We start from the raw sequence: 23,122 nt of genomic DNA, 5'->3' as shown, positions 1-23,122 counted from the left end.
TGATTAGTTGGTCTTTCTTCATCCACTTCACCTTGAAGTTGAGTATCCCAACCAACCAAAAGAATTATCCACAAGGTTCTTATTTATAAGATCAGATTTTAATTTACCAACAGAACCATATAATGAACATGTTGCTCTGGCTCCCAGCATACCCAACATTCCAGCCTGGATGGGACCAAGAACAACTTCATGCCACATTCTTCAAGTGCATCAGTTGGCAAGTGGAGGAAACCTTGGACACTGTCAACTGCCCTTACCACTATTTCTGTGACAAAACACACCCTTCAAACTACCCTCTTCTTGTTGATATCTTGGTGCTTCTCTTCACAGCAGCCTCTTACATTGTGACTCTTGTCACAGTGATAATGGACATGAGTTCTGGAAGAGGGAGAATCTTTTTGAGTCAGTCAAAAAGATTCCTTTTGCCATCTGGGCCAGTGTCCCTTCCGATTATAATCCTGGCCTTTGCAAAGGGTCCTCAAATCAACACAGTATTCCCACTCTCTTGCCTTGGTCCTGCAATTCTTCTGATGGTTCTCATTTCTGCATTGTCCTTTGACAGTGCAGCTGATAAGGACTTCAAGTACACTTTCTTTGTGGCATCAACAGTGTCTGGAATTTTGCATGCAAGCTTGTATCTTGATTCTGTTGTGCTGCCTTATTACACAGGTTTTGATGCACTTGTGTCCTCAACATTTTCAGGTGAGTGTGCATCTTGTGTGTGCAGGAAAGAGACCTTGGTTGTGGGAGGGAAACTGGTGAGGTACAGGGGTTGGTCAATGACCACTTTTTTTGTTGTGGGGGTGTTGTGTTTGAGGATTGTATGCAAAATCTCAGCAGAAAATTATGCAGCAAAATTGCTGTTCATCAAAGAGTTGATGGAAAGGTTTTGCTGGATCTTGATCACTGTGGATTGTGTTTACCTAACACTGAACTCACCACCAGAAAGAGTAGTGTTGAGAGTTGCTGCTTTTGGAGGCATATTTCTTTTGATTTTCCTTCATGTCGTCAAAGAGGCATGCAATCAAATTTACTCAATGGCTTGTTTAGCAGAAAAATTTAGATTGATGTCATCATCATTGGAAACAATATGAAGACAAAAGCAATTGTGAAAAACCAAATGGATTTTGGGAAGCCAATCAATAGTTTAGCTTTGTTGTAAATTACATGATGTTGCATAAGATGCTCTTGCAATCATGTGCAAATCGAGTCCTTTCTTTTTCTTCATTTAGTTCTTTTTTCTTGTACATTTCACACCCTCAAGTTAGATCTTAAAATTCAATCCTTATTTTTTTCTTATTTCAAAGTTTAATTTATAGTATGATTGAAATGAAAATAAATAAATAAATTACTTCACTAGCTCTAATCCAATAAAAGTTGGTCCAATTTTTAATTCAAAGTTTAATTTATAGTATGATTGAAATAAAAATAAATAAATAGATTCCTTCACTTGCTCTAATCCAATAAAAGTTGGTCCAATTAGACGCGGTAAAATTAGATTGAATTCGAATCCAATTTCACTAATTTAGTATAACATGAATTTAATATTCCAAAATCTATATTGGATCATCTAATTTATCGAGTTAATTAAATATAAATTTTTCAAGTTATAAGTTAACTCAATCAGGTTATTCAAATTGCAATGAAATAACTATGATGAATCTTAAACTAAAAAATAACATGTATAATTTTAGTAATGATCATTATAATGAGTTATGATTTTATATAATTTATTATTAAATTTTAATAAAAAATATAATACCAAAAATAAATTATCAATATTAAAACATAAATTTGAGATAAATTAGATATCCATTACATTTAATCATAATTATTTAATTTTATTGATTCAAATAATCCAACCAAATTTAAAATTATCTCGGATTTCTTCAAATTCAGTTTAATGAATGCGTATTATATACTAAGGTATAGCTCAATTGATAAGGGTCATATTAATATCTACATAACAAAAGAGGTAAAATTCTATTTTGGATATGAGAATCTTATTGATGGATGATTAGTAAATAACTTATAGTAAATGCTGTCTTTGCATCAAGACATGACTTTTAACCATGATAATTTTCTAACTTTTATAGACATAGAAAGTAAAGAAGGAAAATGACTTGCAACAACTTGTTTTTACCTTAAAAAGTTTTTTTTTTCTTTTACATATTGTAATATTCAAATTAATTATGTTCTACTTTTAATTGGAAAAGGTATAGGTTATTAGTACAACATCATGTATAGGGTAAGAAGGATGCATGAGTTAGGTTAGGAAGCCAAAATAAAATAATATATTTCCTTCTATAAGTATATTTTTGTGCCAATGCAAAAACGTTAATTAAAATATGAATCTTATAAAACCTTTTAATTATTGTAAATCTTATAAGAAAATGTTAAAAGTAATTCAAACAATATAAAATAATTGAAAATTTATATAATGATCGTTATAATTAACATAATAAGTTTTTTTTACTCTTTAAAAAAATTAAATTAATACAAGTGTATATTTAAAATTTAAATCACATTAATGAAATTAATTTTACTTTTAAATATAATGATTTAAAATATTAATTTATATAAATTATAATATTAATCTACATAATTTAGAAAAATAATCTTATTTTTATTTTTTTAATATAATTATTATTTAATAAAATGAAGACATTCACAAACTTACTAATCGATTTGACGTATAATATGTATAATATATATAGGAAGACGTATATAATAAATATGAGACTTAATTATTTTAATATTAATTATTTTTAATATAAATAAATTAACTATTTTAATATATATTTTATTATTATATATATATATATATATATATATATATTTCAATTAAAATTAATTAATAATCATATTTCAAATTTGTATCATACCACTTAAATACCTTATGTAGTGTACAAATATTAAGTTAAATATCTGAATGTACATTGAAAAGAAACACTTTAATTAACGTATCAAAACATCAATAAAAAGTACTTGACATTCATTAATTTTTTTTAATGATTTTCTATATGTTAAGTATTAAATGATAAAATAATATATTTTAAATCATAGTATCAATAACCAACATAAAGGTATTTCAAAATATAAATTCAATAAAACTATAAAAATATTAATTAATTAAAAATTCTTTCTTGCTGATTTTCCTACTCTTTATGAAATATTAAATAATAAAGTAATATATATGAATCATAACATTAAGTTTGTTTTAGTTTTTTTTTTATTGTTTGAATAGTTTCTATGTTTTTTAACATTTCTTATATTATATTAGGAGCTCTAAAAAAAGCACTTTCTTCCATACATTTCTATCTAGTATCTCTGTTGTACCATAAACACATACCCTCAGAACAACTAAAATTAAATTTGATCTACACACTTAATTAATTAAAAAAAAAAAGGTAACAAGTTATTTCCAAGCCATGATAATTCCTGATGAAAGAGGCTTGAAATCTATCTATTATTACAAGGATACCATTAATTAGCTTCTTCCTTCCCTCAAGAAATTACTCCATCTTTCATTACTCTGCAATTCATCACAAGCCACACATATCATATTCTTCGGCATCTATAACTAATGTAATCTATACTAAGAAAGAAAAGAAGAAGAAAAAGCAGAAATTAAAAAAATTATTCATATTAATTGAACTTCATTTGTGTGGATTAAACCATATATATGCATGGAGGAATGATATTTCTGAAAACACTGTGATTGAGAATTGATTCAGATTAATTTTGGTATAACATTATCATTTCTTAAGAATATTCTTCAATTTATTTCAATTCAAAACTAAAATATCTTTAAAAGATAAAAAAAAAATAGATAGAATAAGGTAAAGATGAGAAGAAAAAGCTTCCATTAACACAGTTACAATACAACTACAAGATTCTTACTCTTTCAATCGGTAAAGATAAGAAAACACGAGTGATGTAGATTCATAAAAATAAATTGTATTCATGAGAATATTTTTCTTATGTCTTATACTAACCATGAGAATGTTACACTCTGAAACTCACATTTTCCAAAATAGTTATGTAAAAACTATAAACAAACACTCCAAAAGTTCATATACTTTCTATAAACTTACTCAGCTAGAAAAACCTAACTCTCATGTTTTGAAGCTGTTATAACAACAAAATACATATGCAAGCAAGCATATCTTTTTAGTGTTCTGTAGACAAAATACATAAACATGTTTACGCAGGTTGAGATTAGACATTTGTTGTCATAAACAGTAGACTCTTTAACACACAAAAGAAGGAAAAGAAAGTCTTTTCAGAATGTAGATTATCAGGAAGAAGCCTTAAGGAGTATCCTAGCAAGAAACACTTCAAATATTTTCTGATATATATATATCTATTCTTTGTAACTGATAAAATAAGAACATAAAGAGAGAGATATATATATACCATATATTGCTACGCTTTTTGACCTTCACTGAGGCTTGATATTGGGTTGTGCAAGCTGAAGATAAGGGTGAAAGTGTGGAAGCACAGGAGAAGCAAGTTGAAGGATGCTACCAGCAGATTGTTCTTCAAAGAATGGAAACTGATCCATCATATGCATTGGTTTGCTTGCTTCCAATGTAGCCTTCTCAAACTCCAACACTGCTCTGTGTTCCTGAATCTTCCCAACTTTTTTGTTAACAACACACAAACATTACAGTAATATTACTAGTTTCTTAATCATGTCAGATAAAAGTAAGTTTGGACAGCTTTTTCAGTAAACATGTCAACAAGAGAAAAATAGGGATGAGATTTCTCAAAGTTAAAATTAATTATGTTTATGTTAATTTATAGAAACTTTTTTTGTGCAACTTTTTAAAATTTTTAGTTTTATCTTTATGTATTTATTTTATGAAAAAATGTATTATTTTTTTTATTTTTCTCTTTGCAAACATTTATAATATATATTCGATTTGTAAGCATATGTTCTTACCCAATTGGACAAATTATTGTTTTCCTCTTCCAAGATCCTTTCCTGAATTATAATTAAGAAGGTAGAGTTAATAAATATGAATGATAATGTTGTTTTGTGTCTACAGAAAATTAATGGGTAGGGTTTGTATAATGTATAGATGATGGATGTGAAAGAGGGCCATTGATTACCTTCCTTCTCAGATTCTCCATTTGTTGTTGTAAGAGTTCATTCTGCATGGATATATAGTAATGTCAGGCAATTGGTGACAAAGATGGAACCATGAAAAAGTGAATGGCTATATTACAAAGAACTCTTCTTCATGTTTCAATTGTTTTAACTTTTTTGCTTAAAGTGCATTTTGAGGACAAATTCGAAACATATATTACTAGAATTGTTAAATTTAAAAAAAATTATAAAAATAAATAAGTCATGTAATTCTCACACAATTAATCTAAAAAGTAATGTATTTGAATATGATATTTGCTATACTTAATTTGAAAAGTGAAAGTCCAACGACTTTTAATCATGTAATCGATTACTATTTATCAGTAGATTTTAATAGTGTTATTCACAAGTTCTCTGTAATTGATTTTAATCTATTACAATTGCATTAATAATCAATTACAAGTATTTTATAATACACTACAATGATTAAAAGTAGTTGGTACGTAGCATATTTTCACTTTTCAAAGTTTTGGGTTGCACGACTTTTTTTTATATGAAATTGTATGGAGCACTTTTCTATTCTCAGTAAATTTTTTTAAATTTGTCCATTGTAGTAATATATTTTTCGGATTTGTCTATATATATGTGAAAAAACTTCATTTTGAAACATGGAATTTATAAAACCTGTGTAATTTTATTAAAATCAATGAGTAACATAAAAAAAAAGAGAGTATAATAATGTGTAAGAAGTTACACATAGAAAACATGACTCTAATTAATCTACATGACCTTGAACACCTTAGCCACTTTAATTATTGACACACTCCGCAGAAATAACATGTTCTGACATTTGAAATAATTTTGATGACCAAGAAAACTAAACAACTAGTTTGATTTTTTAATGAATCAGGTAATTTTGTCTAATTTGACACACATCGCATACTTTTCATAATTTTCATCAAACATTTTCACTGTAACGAATTAAGGGTAAGATCTCATCTTTGAAGAACTGTTATAGACCTCAATTAAAAGTAACACGGTTTAACAGCAGAAAACATATACTCAACTGATATTAAAATAGTAACAAGCACTAAACATATTCCATTAAATGCATCTTTTTAGTCACAAAAATCTTATTACCTCAAATTTTTAACACCTGTTGAAAATGTAATAGACAAGAAATTAAGTTAAATAAGTATCAGAACAGTCATACATACCTGACGATTTCGAACCTTTGTCACAGAATTCTCCAATTCTTCTTCAAGTTTAGTCAAATCTTCGAATTGCAAACAACCAATGTCTTCTCCAAGATACCTTTGAATTCCCAGTTCAAGACGGAGAGTTTCTTGCCTCAGCATTGCCATGTCATGGATAAATTCTTCCTGCAAAGTATAATATTTTAAGCAATTATTCACCTTTATTCTTGTATATTCAAAAAATTTACTTTTCAAACTTTAAATAAACACATGTGAGTTTAGCTTTATGTACCAAAATTTACCCTATTTGCAAATGTATAGAAACTTTTCTTTGATTCATAATACAAAGAACAAAATCACTTTTTTTTTTCTTTGATTTTATCAGAATATGAACGAAAATTTAACACTTGAGCCTCATACACGGGGATGGTCACATTCTGCAATGCGAGCTCCTGTTGCTCTCTGGTACTTTTCTATGATCTGCTCCATCCTGATCACGGAGTTTTCATGTTTAATACAGTCATAAAATAAATCCATGATGAATCAAGCTTCATATTTTACAGAAAATAAAATCAGCAAAATGTCAATATGGTACTTTCGACTACTTAGGTGAGAAACTATAAATTATCAAACAGTTTTAGTTAACTCTGAGTTTGATATGACAGTTTTAATTATTAATATCTAGAATAATGTAAACTACTAGCTGGTAAGTTGAAGATGAGTAACATTGAACATGGATGCAGGAAAAAGAGACGAGTTTGATTAATATGGTAGGTTTTTAGCCAGAAAAATGAATGCATAGTTCAGACATGAAAAGTTAGGGTTTGATGAGAGAGTTTAATGTAGAAGATCACAAGTATATTGTGGTTGAAAACGAAATCTATAACCCAGCACATGCCACACTGAGAAAACACATCATTGCATGAACTGATCAGATCTATAATCACTATGTCAGACATGAAACTGCACTCCAAGTCCAAGGCACTCAAGTGGGTCAACCTTACTTTCGAGAATGAAATTAAGATGATATCGACCTAAAACCTCCTTTCACATGACACACAGACACAACACAAGGAGCCACTTAACACACCACAGAATTAGTATACATTTGAAGAGAGAAATTAATCAACAAGATGATGAAAACTACCACAGATACGGAAGCCATTTTGGAAGAACTAACACAAGAAAACTGTTACATATATATAGATACAAATATCTAGAAATCCTTATTTTACTTTAGGGACAGAATGAAAGTTTTAGAAGCAATTAAGAAGAAAACAAATCAACAGAATTAATGCTAAAAACTAGAGCAGAAATGGAAGTCATTTTGGAAGAATATAACAACTGAAAGCTGTGTGTAGAAACAAGTCACAAATTTACCCTTATTATACTTCAGAAATGGAATCAAGAGTTTAGTAGCGAAAAAGAATCACTTAGTCAGAAAAATGCTAAAAACCAACACAAATGGAAGCCATTCATAAAAAATGCATACTTGTACAAAATTATACAAACCCTTGTCCTACTTCAGAAGTTGAACAAAGTTCAAAAGCAAGGGATCTGAGAGAAAAGGAAATGAAGGTGTAGTAGGCATGCACCTGAAGGGTTCAGTGCACCATTGCCACATCTTCCCAGTGCTGGAGAAGATGATGATCCCGATCTGTGCATCACAGAGCACAGAAAGCTCCTTTGTCTTCTTGATGAGGCCACCTCTTCTTTTGGAAAAGGTAACTTGCCTTGTGGTGGTGTTCTCGATCCTCTTTATCTCAATCTTTCCACGTCCCATGTCTCAGAAACCCTACCTCAATTTCCTTCTACCCTTAGTTTCTCCTTGAATCCCTACACACATTACCACATAAAGAAACAAGTTAAAGAAAATTTATATATATGTCTATGTAAACCAACCCTTTGAGTTCTTCTACCTTCTAATTTCAACAGCAAACAAGCATGGATTTTGACAGAAAAAAAAGCGATGACTGTATTACTTATAATAACAAGTTAGTAATTTAGACTGCATAAATATACTGTGAGCAGCTGTATGATTGAAAAATGCAGAAAATTCTTTATAAGGGCTACTTGTAAAGTAAAAGATAGGGGGCATTAAAGAAAAAGCTGATAAGGTGAGAAAGAGATGAAGTAGAAGAAGTGTTGAAATCAACAACTTCGTACCTCTGAAAGCTTTCTTTACTTGTGGAATTAGAGCTTGAGAAATATGACACTAGCTTGCTATTAATATATACTACCAAATGTGAAGGAAATTTCTGAGAGCCAACCATGGATGTCCAAACTGCCACAATGCAATTTTGCATATGACAGGATAATGCAGAGGAGAGGCAAGGGTAGTATTGTCATTTTGTGTTGGTGATATAATGAATGTGTAGTAGCTATAAGGCACACATATGTGCGTACATATACTCACATGCAACTTTTACTAACAAGTGTTCATCAATCTTCTTGCTAAGAACATAAGTTTGAATTTCTGTGGTGTGTATGAAAATTTTGCTGGTGCACATGAGATTTTAGAGGCATACCTCATTCATCTAAATTTATTTCTTAAATTGCATGAAGCAGGTCCAAGCAGAAGATGAATAATGGAGTGTTCTTTTGAAGGGTCTTGTGGTAATACTCTCAAAAGATTAGGGTTTGTGGTGTCATTTCATGAGTGTGGACAGAAGGAGTTGTTGCAAACTAAACCACTATCATTCCTGGGTCTAAAGTGAAGTCTGAAGTTTGCCACAATAGGAAAAAAGTGAGAATATTAAGGTTTCTATAAATGGTTGAAGACTAAATTAGAAAAGACAAAGAATCACAATTTCTGTGCACAACCTTCATTGCCACATGTGCCAGTATTAAGAGCCTCTTACTCTGTGCCCACAAGACACCAACCACCTTTGAAAATCAAAATAATTTTCAGAATATGTGCATCTATATCTGTATATATATAAATGTTTTTTTTTCTGCATCACTCTTTCAATGGTTAATATATATGTTGTGCCTTGTTTATCAAATTATTGTTATGTATATGCAACTGTTTAGATGTTAGAAAAGCATTATTATTACAGCACAACTGTATATATTTATCCAATAATTACCCTTCTCCGCTTTTCTTGGTTTAATTTCATGTATAAGAACCATGTTAAAATGTATTCTAACGTTGTTTATTGAATATATTATTTCACCTATTATTAAATTATTGTCTAACCATCTATTATAGTCTAGTTTCACATTTGAGATATATATTCCTCAAAAAATAGATTAGAAATCTTATATCAACTAGAACCAATGTAATAAACAAGAAAAGTATTATATCGTAAATCTTTCAAATTAGAAACTCGAATTAACTAGTATTGTATCGAGGAAAACAGATCATGTTTAACTTAATTTAAACTTTTAGCAATATTCAGATATTTAATATACTCTAATTTAATAAATAAAATAATTATTGAACAGTCATCTAGCTGGTCTGGATGTAGACATATAACGTTATTCATTTTGTGCAGACGAGAGGTGAGTTTAGTTTCATTTGAAGAAGAATCCAAAATACATCACCCATTAGTACTCAAAATGCTCCTTTTCTCTCTCTGTTCACATTTTTCTTTTTCAAATGAGTTGAAAAGAAAGAGTAAAGGTGTTACTTCCTTTTTATGTCAACCATGTTCTTCAAATATTGGAGAGAAAGAATAAAATAAAGGAAAATGTTCTTACTTTTTAACGTGAACTAAACTTTTTGTACGTACAATTTGACTTGAAAGAAATTTTCACATGGTTTTTAAAACTTTTATTTTAATTTGTTTATATAAGTTAATTTAGTTTGTAAAACTGTTTCTCTTTTTTCTAGAAGTGTTTACAATTTCTTCCAATCTCTTTATTTTTAGAATAAACTGTTTGAACCTGTTTTTTGCATCCAAACACAAAAGGTGTATCAAAATTTAAAGAATCGTGTTTTGTAGGCTAATTTGAAGAGAGATATAATGTAGAACTATATTTCATTTATAAGAAAACTAAGGTGGAATATTGGAGAAAAAGTGATTTGTTGCTATCGTTGGAAGTGTCATAATGGAAATGAAAATGATATAATAATGTGGTTATGAACTTTGTTACGGTCTCCATTTTGTGAAGAACATAATTTTGTTTTAGTTATAGTGGATCAGTTGATGAAAAGTGTCATTTTTTTTAAAAGTATGACCTAATTATATATCAAAAATGAGATTGCATGATATACTTTTTTATTATTATGTGGTACAGATATCTTATGTTAACTTCTAAATTCTAACAAATTTTATGTACACGTTCAAATTGGTCAATTCTTTACGCACACTGAAAATGATCGACTAAGTTGAGTAGTCTTTGATTATTTGGTCAAGAAAAGTGCGAGATTAGGAATGTTTTCATTATGGTACACATGACAATATTTGGATTCGAAGCCTCAAACTCTTAGCACCATCATAAATTCTCATGCATAAAAGATAAAGCAATTACTAAGATAATTAAACAAGATTAAGGTATTAATCCAAGGTTAGGAAAAGGGTAAGTTAGGCCAACAACAATTAGGCCAAATACAGGCTCATGATAAGGTAAAAGCCCACAAGAAACACTATAAATAAGGCAACCTAGGTAGTTTATAGAGTTAAATTAGAGCAACATTTATTATCTTCTTAAATTCCACATAACTTGAGCATCAGAGTGCTTTTGCAGGTAATCAACCCTATAAGGACCGAATAGACACATGTGGACAAGTGAAAAGGTAAGAATGCTCTGCAATAAGCACACAAAAGACTCAATTATGCTTATCTTTTTTAGACAAATGGTCAATATAAGATAACAACTTAGTCATTAAAAGACCTACTTAGGGCATGCATATTGGATTATCTGGGGAGCCAAGATGAGATTTTACTTTTATATGTAGTGAGTTGAATAGTGTTGTAATCAGGAGTAGTTGATACTCATTGTAAACCAAGAGTAGTGAAACTCGTGTAATCTTTGTTAAAGATTAGTGGAACCCCTTAGGAGGTTTTAAGGGAGAACTAGACGTAGCTCAGGTTGGAGCAAATCAGTATAAAAATATGTGTGTTATTGCTTTGCCTTAAACATTTTTCTAAACGCTCTTTTAAACATACAAGAGTCTAACATCTATTGCAGACTGTCTAACCTTTACAAAAGTCATTAAACATTATTTTGCGAAAAGTTTTTAAAACATTATTCAACACTCTCACCACCCTTCCCCCCTTTTCTAGTGTTTTCTTGTGTTTTCATACTTAACCTGATTGTTGAAGTCGTTAAAGTTAGAATAGATGACCTATTTTAGGATAGGGTCATCGGGTCCTCCAAGATGATGTTTATGTCACTACCTTTATTGTTAAAGAGACCGTCGATGTTGAGGGACCACCACACGAGTTGTTTCCCTTTAGTTTGGAGCTAAGTTAGAAAATCTGGAGGAATTATGATTTCATTGGTCCCTATTTTGGTAGGTTAGCCAAAACTAGGAAAGCTCTATGACCATGTTGTCATGCGCACTGCTAGCTTGGGTTTCTGTAGAATATGCTTGATGTGATAGTTTATGCGAACACAAATGTTGAAGTTATAAAAGTAGTAGCGTAGTCGTCAGGTTGAAAAGATCATAATTAGGACAACTGTAGGTCTAAACTCCTTTTAAGATCCTAAAAAGGGTTTCGTTTTTTGTGTTAGGCATGGTAAGAAGCAAGCTAGAGAGACAAGTCTGTCTTTTAAACTCTAGACCTCTTTCAGATTAGCTAGGCTTCTCATGCTAAGAATAACTTTGCATTTGTCTAGGCTAGCCCCAATCCCTCGTGAAACTTAGAAACTTATCGTCTCCTACACCAAAGAAACATTTTTCCGAGTTTAGCCTCATGCTATGGTGGCATACCTTGTCTAAGACAGCTTGTGGTGTGTCAAATGGTTGATTGCGGTGGCAAATTTGACGACCATATCACTCATGTAGACCTCCATTATATTTCCCATGAGGTCAGTAAACATCTTGCCCATAAAGCGTTGGTACGTTGTCCTAGCATTCTTCAAACTGAAAGGCATGACCTTGTAGTAAAAGTTGGCCCCTTTCGTTATAAAGGTTGTTTCCTCTTCGTCAAGCAGGTACATTCAAATTTGATTGTACCTGAGTATGCATCTTCACCAAGTGCCTTGACCTTTGGTACTAGTACATGCCCCTCATAACCTCTATCATCCATAAAACCTTCTCTCCTCTTGAGGAAACATCGACATCTTCAGCATAGAGCAGAACCATCTCATAGTCGCCTTGTAGGTCTACAACTTCCTCATCTAGTCCAACGTTGATCCTAAACACCTCACCACCTTCGTGATAAATGGGGCTGAGCTACGTTATGAGATCTACTAAGCTCCTTACGTTTAGGTTTGATGAAGCCATTAAACAAGAAGGAAATTTGAAAACATTAAAAGGAAGAGATGAGAAGGAAAACTGAAAATGTTAAAAGAAACCAACAAGAAAGAAAGTTGAAAATGAAATGAAAGCAGGAAAGTGAAAAGTTTAACCTCACAATCATCTAAAATGTATTATAATTTGTGAAATTCATAAATTTTTTTAAGAAATTAAAACTCTCAGTACTGTTAGTTTTTAGACAATTCACCCTAATCATCTTAAATAATGTATTTGTATAGTTTTTATAATCTCTACAAAATATATATATATATATATTTTAATGTATTAATAATAATTATATTGCTATCTCATATTACGTCTACTTCAATATTTGATTAAAAGCTCAAGTATATTAAAATTGATTGTAATTTTTTGGTACAGAGAAAACTATGTTCAGAAAAACTATCTACTAATTTTGCTCATAATCAATACATTATACATTATATATAGATACAGAAAGAAAAAAAAGACTAAAAATTATATATATATATATATTTATATGTATATATTTGATAATTTTTTTTCTTTAATATTATAGAATAGATTATGGTTGATTTGCTAAACATTTAAATTACTATATTATTGTTCTTATATATTTTTTATTAATTTTATTTATTTGACAAAAAATATTACTATTTTTTGAATTAGAAGTATTTTTTTATTTATTTTTTATTTAATTTCTTGAAAAATAATTTAGTATTTGAATTAATATAATATTATTTTTATATCATTTATTTAATTAGTTTTTTTATATAAAAGTACTTCAGATATTTTTATGCTACTTACTTTTACTTAAAACTATTATAATTTTAATTATATTCTATTTCATAATTTATAATAAGTTTTGATTTATAATTAAAAATAAGTATAAAAAGGACTCTGGTTGTCCCTGTAGTGTTATCTTTATCCTTGGACAAGGCATTGAACAATATAGGAAAGACATGCATGCCATATTAGAGTAAAAAAATTAGAATAAAAATCTTTTTGTGTTTTTTATTATAATTTGTAATCATAATAAATGAGATATTTTCTCTCAAAATCAACTTTTTGATTATAGAACATTTATGCCATAGTCTTGTCTTTAATGTGCTATTAAAATCAACAATCAAATATTATTATTAATTATTAATTTTGTATAATTATAAATATAAGAGATTCCCTATCCTAACTTAAAACTATTTTAAGTCCCCAAAATTAGATAAAAATATTTTCGAATTTAAATTATTAAAACCATAATTAAATCTAATTTATATAACCGAAAAAATAAGCACAAAATCCAGTTTGATAATCTGTTGTATGAAGATATAATAGTTTATGTTTGAATAAAGATATGTAGTCCTTCTTCTTTGTCTTGAAATTGCTTTTTAGGGTTTATCAGATATTGGCGGCATGTTTGGATTGACGTCGTTTTACGGCAAACGCGCGTTATACCGAAGCCGCTGTTTCTAACTTCTGCGTCCTTTTACCAGTTTTTTTTTTTTTTTCTTGAAGTGCTTCTCAGATTCGAAAATGGAGGAGGGAAGTTCCGATGGCAATTGCGACCGCGATCGAATCCGCAACATCTGCATCCTCGCCCACGTCGACCATGGCAAGACCACCCTCGCCGACCACCTAATTGCGGCTGCGGGCGGCGGCGTCGTTCACCCGAAGCTCGCCGGGCGCGTCCGCTTCATGGACTACCTTGACGAGGAGCAGCGGCGCGCCATCACCATGAAGAGCTCCTCCATCCTCCTACGCTACCGCGGCAACGCGGTGAACCTCATCGACTCCCCTGGTCACATCGACTTCTGCAGCGAGGTCTCCACGGCGGCTCGCCTCAGCGACGGTGCGCTCCTCCTGGTCGACGCCGTGGAGGGCGTCCACATCCAGACACACGCCGTCCTCCGCCAGTGCTGGATCGAGCGCCTCACCCCATGCCTTGTTCTCAACAAGCTCGATCGCTTGATCACCGAACTCAAACTCACTCCCTCCGAAGCTTACACGCGCCTATTGCGAATCGTGCACGAGGTCAACGGAATAGTCAGCGCTTACAAATCAGAAAAATACCTCTCGGACGTCGATTCTCTACTCGCCGGCACCGGAACCACCGGCAGCACTGGTGAGACTCTAGAGGATTACGACGATAACGAGGACGTTTTTCAGCCGCAGAAGGGGAATGTTATATTCGCTTGCGCCTTAGACGGTTGGGGATTTGGGATTCGTGAGTTTGCGGAGATATACGCGTCCAAGCTTGGTGCAAGTGTGAATGCGTTGTTGAGAGCGTTGTGGGGACCTAGGTATTTTAACCCTAAGACGAAGATGATTGTGGGGAAGAAAGGTGCTGGTGCTAATAAGAAACCTATGTTTGTTCAGTTTGTGTTGGAACCCTTGTGGCAGGTTTATCAGGGGGCGTTGGAAGGGGACAAGGGGCTGGTGGAGAAGGTTATTAGATCGTTTAGTTTGTCGGTGCCACCGCGCGAGCTGCAGAATAAGGATGTGAAGGTCGTGCTGCAGGCTGTTATGAGCCGGTGGCTTCCGCTGTCGGACGCGGTTTTGTCGATGGTGGTTAGGTGTCTGCCGGACCCGGTTGCGGCACAGGCGTTTCGGATATCGAGGTTGATTCCGAAAAGGGAGGTTGTTGGGGATGTGGTGGAGGAGCGCGTGGTGGAGGAGGCGGAGATGGTGAGGAAGGCAGTGGAAGGGTGTGACTGTGGGGATGAGGTTCCTTGTGTGGCTTTCGTGTCGAAGATGTTTGCTTTGCCGGTTAAGATGGTGCCCGGACAGAGGGGGGAGGTTGGCAATGGCTATGGTGACGAAGGGGAGGGTGATTCCGATGAGTGTTTTCTGGCTTTTGCTAGGATTTTTAGTGGGGTTTTGTATGCGGGGCAGAGAGTTTTTGTGCTTTCTCCATTGTATGATCCGTTGAAAGGAGAATCGATGCAGAAGCATATACAGGAGGCTGAGTTGAAATCGTTGTATTTGATGATGGGTCAAGGGTTGAAAGTTGTGACATCTGCCAAGGCAGGAAATATTGTTGCCATTGGAGGTCTTGGGCAGCATATATTGAAGAGTGCTACTCTTTCTTCCACTAGGAATTGTTGGCCTTTTTCGAGTATGGCATTCCAAGTTGCCCCGACTTTGAGAGTAGCGATTGAGCCGTCCGACCCTGCTGATGTGGGTGCGTTGCTCAGGGGCTTGAGGCTTCTCAATCGAGCAGATCCGTTTGTTGAGGTCACAGTGTCTTCTAGGGGAGAGCATGTTCTTGCTGCTGCTGGAGAAGTTCATCTTGAGAGGTGTGTAAAGGATTTGAAGGATAGGTTTGCCAAGGTAAGCTTGGAGGTTTCTCCACCTCTTGTGTCCTACAAAGAAACCATCGAGGGAGAGGTATTGAACGTGATGGAAAATTTGAAAGTTCTTAGCAGGAGATCAGATTATGTTGAAAAAACAACACCCAATGGAAGATGTGTTGTTCGGGTGCAGGTGATGAAACTTCTACCTTCTCTGACAAAGGTGCTCGATGAAAGCTCTGATTTACTTGCAGATATCATTGGAGTAAACTCTGGGCATACATTAAAAAGTTTGGAAACCCAGAGACCAAGTATTCTTGAAAATGAAAACCCAGTTGAAGTGCTAAGAAAACGCATATTGGATGCAGTGGAGGGTGATATTTTGAGCAGGAATGAAGATGACAAGGACCATGCAGAGAAATGTAAACTGAAGTGGCTAAAGGTTTTGAGGAGGATATGGGCACTTGGACCAAGGCAGATTGGTCCTAACCTACTATTCACTCCTGATAGCAAAGCAGAGAGTACCGATAACTCTGTCTTAATACGTGGTTGTTCTCATGTATCAGAGAGGTTGGGTTTTGTGGCCGATTCTAGTACCAGTGACTCTGTTGCCGAGAGGCCTTCAACTGCAAACCAAGCTCTATACATGGACGCTGAACATCTTGAGAGTAGTGTGATATCTGGGTTCCAGCTGGCCACTTCAGCCGGACCCTTGTGCGAGGAACCTATGTGGGGTTTGGCATTTGTTGTTGAGGCTCGCATATCTCCATTTTCAGGGCATGGTGATGAATCTGAAACGCCCCAGCAATCTGAGCAGTATGGCATCTTTGCAGGGCAGGTAATAGCAACTGTCAAAGATGCATGTAGAGCAGCTGTGCTTCAGAATAAGCCACGGCTTGTAGAAGCAATGTACTTCTGTGAATTGAATACACCTACTGAATATTTGGGTCCTATGTATGCTGTACTTTCCCGGAGAAGGGCCCGAATTTTGAAGGAAGAGATGCAAGAAGGTTCCCCTTTCTTCACTGTCCATGCATATGTTCCTGTTTCTGAGAGCTTTGGTTTTGCGGATGAGCTTAGAAGGTGGACTTCTGGTGCTGCAAGTGCACTTCTTGTCCTTAGCCACTGGGAAGCACTTTCTGAGGATCCTTTCTTTGTACCTAAAACAGAAGAGGAAATTGAAGAGTTTGGAGATGGTTCTAGTGTTCTTCCAAACACCGCAAGAAAGTTAATTGATGCCGTCAGGCGTCGCAAGGGCCTTCCTGTGGAGGAAAAGGTTGTGCAGCATGGAACCAAGCAGAGGACACTGGCTCGAAAAGTCTGAGGCATCTCATTACAGTTGTCTCCTTAGCTGTTACGAGAATATCTAGTTGTGGAATATGTGTAACTCATACTTCATGTACTGTACCGTTAGGAACAATTTTTCATTGTGAGTTTATTTATTTGTAGCTTCACCAAAATTTTGTTACATAGAATACAATCAAATTCATGATGATTTTATATTTTGAGTAAAATATAATGTTCCATTTCAATGTATGTATGATTTGGCTTTTCTTATGTTTTGGAAAATGGAATTTGACTTCAGATCGGTAGCAATATACTGGCTGTGGTGTTATATTCATTTACCATGCATCTGTTTCACTCATCTGACAATCAATTCCTAAGCCTTTGAAGGCACAAATTGACCACTTAACATTCTTTTCATCTCCACCTTTTCGTCATTATTATTATTTTTTCTTGCGGTGATTTCTTTCTAAATTGCCATGGTTCAAAAGTATCAAATGTCAAAACTATACTGTCATAGTTGATTGCTTTATGAAGACTATTCAGACAATGAGTATTAATTAAGTTCATTGACAAAATTATATTTCCATGGTTCACAAGTATTAAAGGAGTGAGGTGATCAAATAGCAAACAATGCATAATTTTTGTGAAACATGTAAGTTTTATTAAGCTTTTGTGGTGTAGTGTTCCAATTTCCCTGAAAACTTTATTTCAGTATCCTTCACAATTCAGAAGCTTTCAGCAGTCAAGCATATCTATGTTTTATGATAGTTTTAAACCACTTCTGCAGGTTAGAGAGGGAAGAAAGCGCAAATTCATTCTAGCCTATGTATCAAGAGATAAGATGCGTGTAGCCTATCTTGTTATTGTTCTGCTTTATGGTTATTTCTCGGTCTGGTGAATATTATTTGCTCCTTTCTAGTTTCAGCTTTAGTCTTGTACATTTGATGTGTCTAAAATGTGAAGTATCAGATAGCACAGGAATAGATATTAATGATGTATTTATTTGTTGAGTGAATATGTTTTGCTACTTTTTTGTTTGATTAATATACTTATCCCATTACTTGTATGTTGAGTTGAAAGTACGGATCCTACTCCGATCTTGCTAGTTCCATCAAGGATCAAATTGGTTGGCATGATTTGGTAAACCCGGGTGCATTGTGGTAGTGAGGAATGGTGTAATATTGTTTTGTATTGCATTGTGTATTTTGTTTACTGAATTGAGTTTGCCACTTGCCAGTGCCAAATGTTGCCATGGACATGTGGATGCAACACTGATATTAAAGCATGTATTTTGAAGGGTGTCTTTTGAATCTAATTTGTACGAGACTTCAAGCTGGTGGGAGTCTCTTCAATCCACAGGAGGGAACTCAAACTCCAGCTTCCTGATTCATTTCCTAATCTTCAACTCTTTATCAGGTTCAGGTTCATTTAATTGGTGAAACTGGGGATGGAGACAACTTTATTTGATTATTTGAATCATGTGTGTTGTTGGTTGTATTCTGATTCCAAGTTGTCATCTCTGAGCCTGAGAACCGAAGAGAATGCTACTTTAGGATGATAGTATATAGAAAGTATTTGGTCAAGAATAGGTGTCAGGTCACTTTCCTTCCTCATGTTCAACATATGTTTAAGAAGTGTAAGAGTCAATGTGTGTGTGAAAAGCTCTATAGTGAAACATTCATCAGAAGCACATGTTGGCCTACCTAACATTCTCAATTTGATATTGATGGGAACTAAACAAGTTAATCTGATTAATACACTTATGTATCTGCACTAACATACATAATTGAGAAGTTTCATATGTTAAAGTTGTTGAATTAAAAAATGTCAATCTTAGTCCTTTTTTGTTCCATGTATAGAAGTAAAAGTCTATAATGTACATGATAAGAAGATTTTCTTCACTGACTGTCCTAAGAAGTCTAAAAAATACAAATTCTATTATTTGAACCTTAGTAGAAGAATAGTTAATTATGGTAATACTTGTTTCATTGTTAATTTTGGAAAGATTATTTACTTAGTATGACAATATACAAATTTTAAGAAAGACATATTGTCTAAATTCAACTATTTGGATGTTAAGTAAAAATGAAAATAACATTTAATGCTGCATAAAATATATTTAATAGATGCAACGACATTTAAAAGAGTCGAAGGTCCTCAACAACCCAAAACAGAAGTATATAAAACAATTCAAGGAGAGAGAGACTATGTTGTATAGTGCAAAACTCTATTTAGTTTTTTTTTTCATTCTCAAAAGCTTAATAGAGAACATGGTTTATGTTCATGTAATAAACTAAAATACAATATACAAATATTATATTCGTCAATAGAAAATGTTTTTCTCAAGTAAGCAACTATGTGATTTTTTATCACTAATAAAGGAGCTCTTTGATAAAGAATACTCATTATCATTATTAATTCAAAGTGATTATTATTCAAATAATACTTAACTAAGCCTAATTAAGCTAAATATGATTTGTGAAAATAATAATTGATTAAGTCATAAGCTACTTGAAGAAAACAAATACTTGAATGGGCTCGCTCAAAAGTTATACAAATCACTGTAAATGGACGAGTCTTCTTATGTGATTAGTATGGGAACTAGATGATCCCATCATACGTCAGTTCATCCAAATATGATATGTTCTCAAGTAGACTCCAAGCCTACCTCCTTGTCATCCAGCGTGCTACACGAGGATTGTTTTCATCGTAAGTGAGCAGCACATGCCACCTTCCCATCCTAGGGAAATGCTCATAAATACAACTCTACGAAAAATTACTTAAAGTTTTGTATAAATTGGAAAAATATATGAAATCAAAATGCAAGAGAAATATGTACCTGTAAAAGAGTTGAGTATCCAACCATTTTGCTTCATCTCTGTAAAGTTGCCATCCTAAGCTACTTGCACATATGGACAATTGCAACAACGACCCAAGCATATCCGTCACATGCGTGCAAGTCTTTGAACATCATCAAGTATGATACACATATGAGGGTGTCATTCTTATTTGTGAAAATAGTGCATCCAATTAGATGCAATAAGTATGCTAATGTCACACACTCCTAGTGTTGTAGCTCACAACACTCATTATAGACATCCTTTAACCAACTCAACCTAACTCTATGACTATGTGCTTATGTCATCTTAGCTCCAACCCTAACGCAGTCTACAACTTAAAAGTCTATAATAACATTCCGAGCTTCTCTAAAACCAACGACTCAATCTCACAAAATTGCCCCATAATAGGTAGGTGAAGTAGTGACGACACATCATCTAATGTGATAGTCGTCTCACCCATCAGGATATGGAAATTATTTGTCTCAAAATGTTATTTGTCAGCAAACACCAATATCAATCCTTTGTCAGCGTAGTCGTACAAAATACCAACTAAGGGCATTAGACCAGAATTCAACACAAAAGATTAAATTGTCTTATGACATGGTCTAAATTTATTTAATTTTTCTCATGAAAGATCAAGTTGATTTGCCCTTCATCCTACACAACAACAAAATATATAGAAAATAATTGAAACTACTCATTACCAATTAAAATTCATGTTTTGTACTAACTCAGTCCTGCCATAAGGCATGGCACCTCCTGGAAATCCACCTACTTCCTCTTGTTATTAAGTAACATCCTTCTGCTTAACAGCATGCTCCTATTCTTGAGTAACATCATGCTCTTTGTGAACATCAACATCAGTTTCTTGAGTCCGTCATCTACGAGTTGATGTTATCTTTCACCCTATGTTGAACTCTCACCATAATAAGTAAATGCACCTCATGTTCCTGCTATGTTTGTGACAACCAAAATATACAAACAAAAAATATATATTAAAAAATCAAATATACAAACAACAAAAAGTAATACAAAATTTAAATATTTTAAGAAATATATAAACAATTAAATATAATAAAAAAGAATTTTAAAAAAACAAAATATAACAAAAAAAATTAATAAACCTAAAAGAAATTTGAAACACATACATATAGAAAAAAAAAACAAAATAACAAAAAAATATATAACTAGAATTCGAAAACCTTCCAGGTTTAAGCGAATTTTAAAATCTGATATAGGTTTAATCGGCATTCGAAATCCGTTTAAGCCTTCAATGACTTTCGAAAGGTGGCGAAACATTAACTAGATTTCGAATACCGATGAAGGCCTCGCGAATTTTAAATGCTCGCATTCCAGATCAACGAAATTCAAACATGCACATAAACTACTAATTCAAACAATGTTACGCTAACTATACCACAATCATAACCCAGTAACTAATAACGTAACATCCTTTGGAGCATCATGGTTATCATGATCATCACTGCTTGTACCTCCATCATGAATATCCCCATCACGAACTCATCATCATGAATATCCCCATCATGAATATTCCTATCATGGTCACCACCATGAGCATCTCCACTCTATGACCTCCATCATGAACGAATTCGTCATACTCTTATACCTTACTTTACCACACCTATAGTTTCCGCATACAAACCCGCTCGAGTTGTCCCGCCTTCACGGCTAAAGGACCTGTCACACAAGGATGGGGTAAAACACATTCCCCCACATAAGGAAGGTTCGAACACCACTCCTTTTCGCACACAAGGCTAAAGAGAGTCGTTGTCCCGTATCGCACGATAGATAGACTCAAGATTTACTAGGTATAACAAGTAGACATATCTTTCAGTCTTATGCTCATCAACCACATGTTCAGGTACAACCCAAAAGTCACTAATGTTCCATCCTCAATCGAAAGTCAAACATGATCCTAAACACATTAATTATTCTCACTTTCAAAGTTTATGTTTCATTTTTTTAATGGTCAAGTTTCTATAAGAGTATCCAATATAATTATACTTATGTACGAAATTAATTTTCTTTGAGTGGAATATAAACATAGGATATTCTATTTATAATAAAAACCCATAAAAAGTAATTACAACTAACTAAAATAAAAAATATAAATAAGATAAAATAAATTTAGTTTTAATTTAATTAATTTTGATAAATTTTTAAATAATATATTATATTTTTGTTATTATTATCTAATAATAATATTTAATTATATATAATAATATATAGGTTTAATTGCTTCCTTTGTCCCCAGTTTGGTTGAATTGTGTCAAATTCATCCTCATTTTTAAAAAAGTTTCATTGTCGTCCTCACGTGGTGTAAAAGTTTCATTGTCGTCCTCACATGGTGTAAAAGTGTCAATTGAATCCAAACATAGAAAAAATTTGTGTCAAAGTAGTCATTTTTCCTATATCTCTGTGTCTTCCTTTCATACAATCAAGTACATATATTCATTTTATCTTATCCAATTTAAGGCTTTTCATAGCTCCAGAGAAGTGACATATGAAAGGAAGACACAGATATATAGGAAAAATGACTACTTTGACACAAATTTTTTCTATGTTTGGATTCAATTGACACTTTTATACCACGTGAGGACGACAATGAAACTTTTTTAAAAATGAGGATGAATTTGACACAATTCAACCAAACTGGGGACAAAGGAAGCAATTAAACCTAATATATATAAAGATATATCTCAATATATCTTTGAAAATATCTAATCATGATATATTTTAATCTCTAGACCAACTAAAATTATATCTTCTATTTTTTTTCAACAAAATTTTAAATTGACAACTATTAAGTTATTTAAAAGATTCATATAATTAATAATTTTACATGTTTTATCTTTCTACACTCATATTTTAATTTTTACATTTAATAAATAAAAAATAAAAGATTCTTTTATTCTTAAAAAACGTAAAGGTAAAATAAAAAAATAACATAACAATTATTTTAACAAAAATATATATTCAAAAATATTATTTATCAAATAAAGAGTATT

The 23,122-nt window shown here is 32.8% G+C and overlaps 2 protein-coding genes and 1 pseudogene across 2 annotated transcripts; 2 read left to right on the top strand and 1 right to left on the bottom strand.

Annotated features, from left to right (window-relative positions):
• Window positions 1-122: 122 nt before the first annotated feature.
• On the top strand, window positions 123-1,249 carry LOC148201238 (uncharacterized). Its single transcript, XM_088114464.1, has one exon. It carries the CDS (start codon window positions 123-125, stop codon window positions 1,092-1,094), a length of 972 nt encoding a protein of 323 aa, XP_087970590.1. The 3' UTR covers window positions 1,095-1,249.
• A 2,036-nt stretch (window positions 1,250-3,285) lies between these two features.
• LOC148201237 (protein TRANSPARENT TESTA 16-like) lies at window positions 3,286-8,123 on the bottom strand. Its single transcript, XM_088114659.1, has 7 exons — window positions 7,887-8,123; window positions 6,712-6,781; window positions 6,313-6,477; window positions 5,119-5,160; window positions 4,949-4,990; window positions 4,420-4,630; window positions 3,286-3,535 (listed from the first exon to the last, which is right to left on the bottom strand). Exons 1-6 carry the CDS (start codon window positions 8,072-8,074, stop codon window positions 4,445-4,447), a joined length of 693 nt encoding a protein of 230 aa, XP_087970785.1. The 5' UTR covers window positions 8,075-8,123; the 3' UTR covers window positions 3,286-3,535; window positions 4,420-4,444.
• Window positions 8,124-14,020: 5,897 nt separating this feature from the next.
• Window positions 14,021-17,502, top strand: LOC148201236 (uncharacterized; annotated as a pseudogene).
• Window positions 17,503-23,122: the final 5,620 nt, after the last annotated feature.

The sequence above is a fragment of the Vigna umbellata genome, chromosome 4, assembly GCF_029865625.1.
Source record: "Vigna umbellata cultivar VRB3 chromosome 4, Vumbellata_1.0, whole genome shotgun sequence".
Lineage (NCBI taxonomy): Eukaryota > Viridiplantae > Streptophyta > Magnoliopsida > Fabales > Fabaceae > Vigna > Vigna umbellata.
Note: the sequence above shows the minus strand (reverse complement) of the source record. Positions and strands in the feature narration are given on the sequence as shown.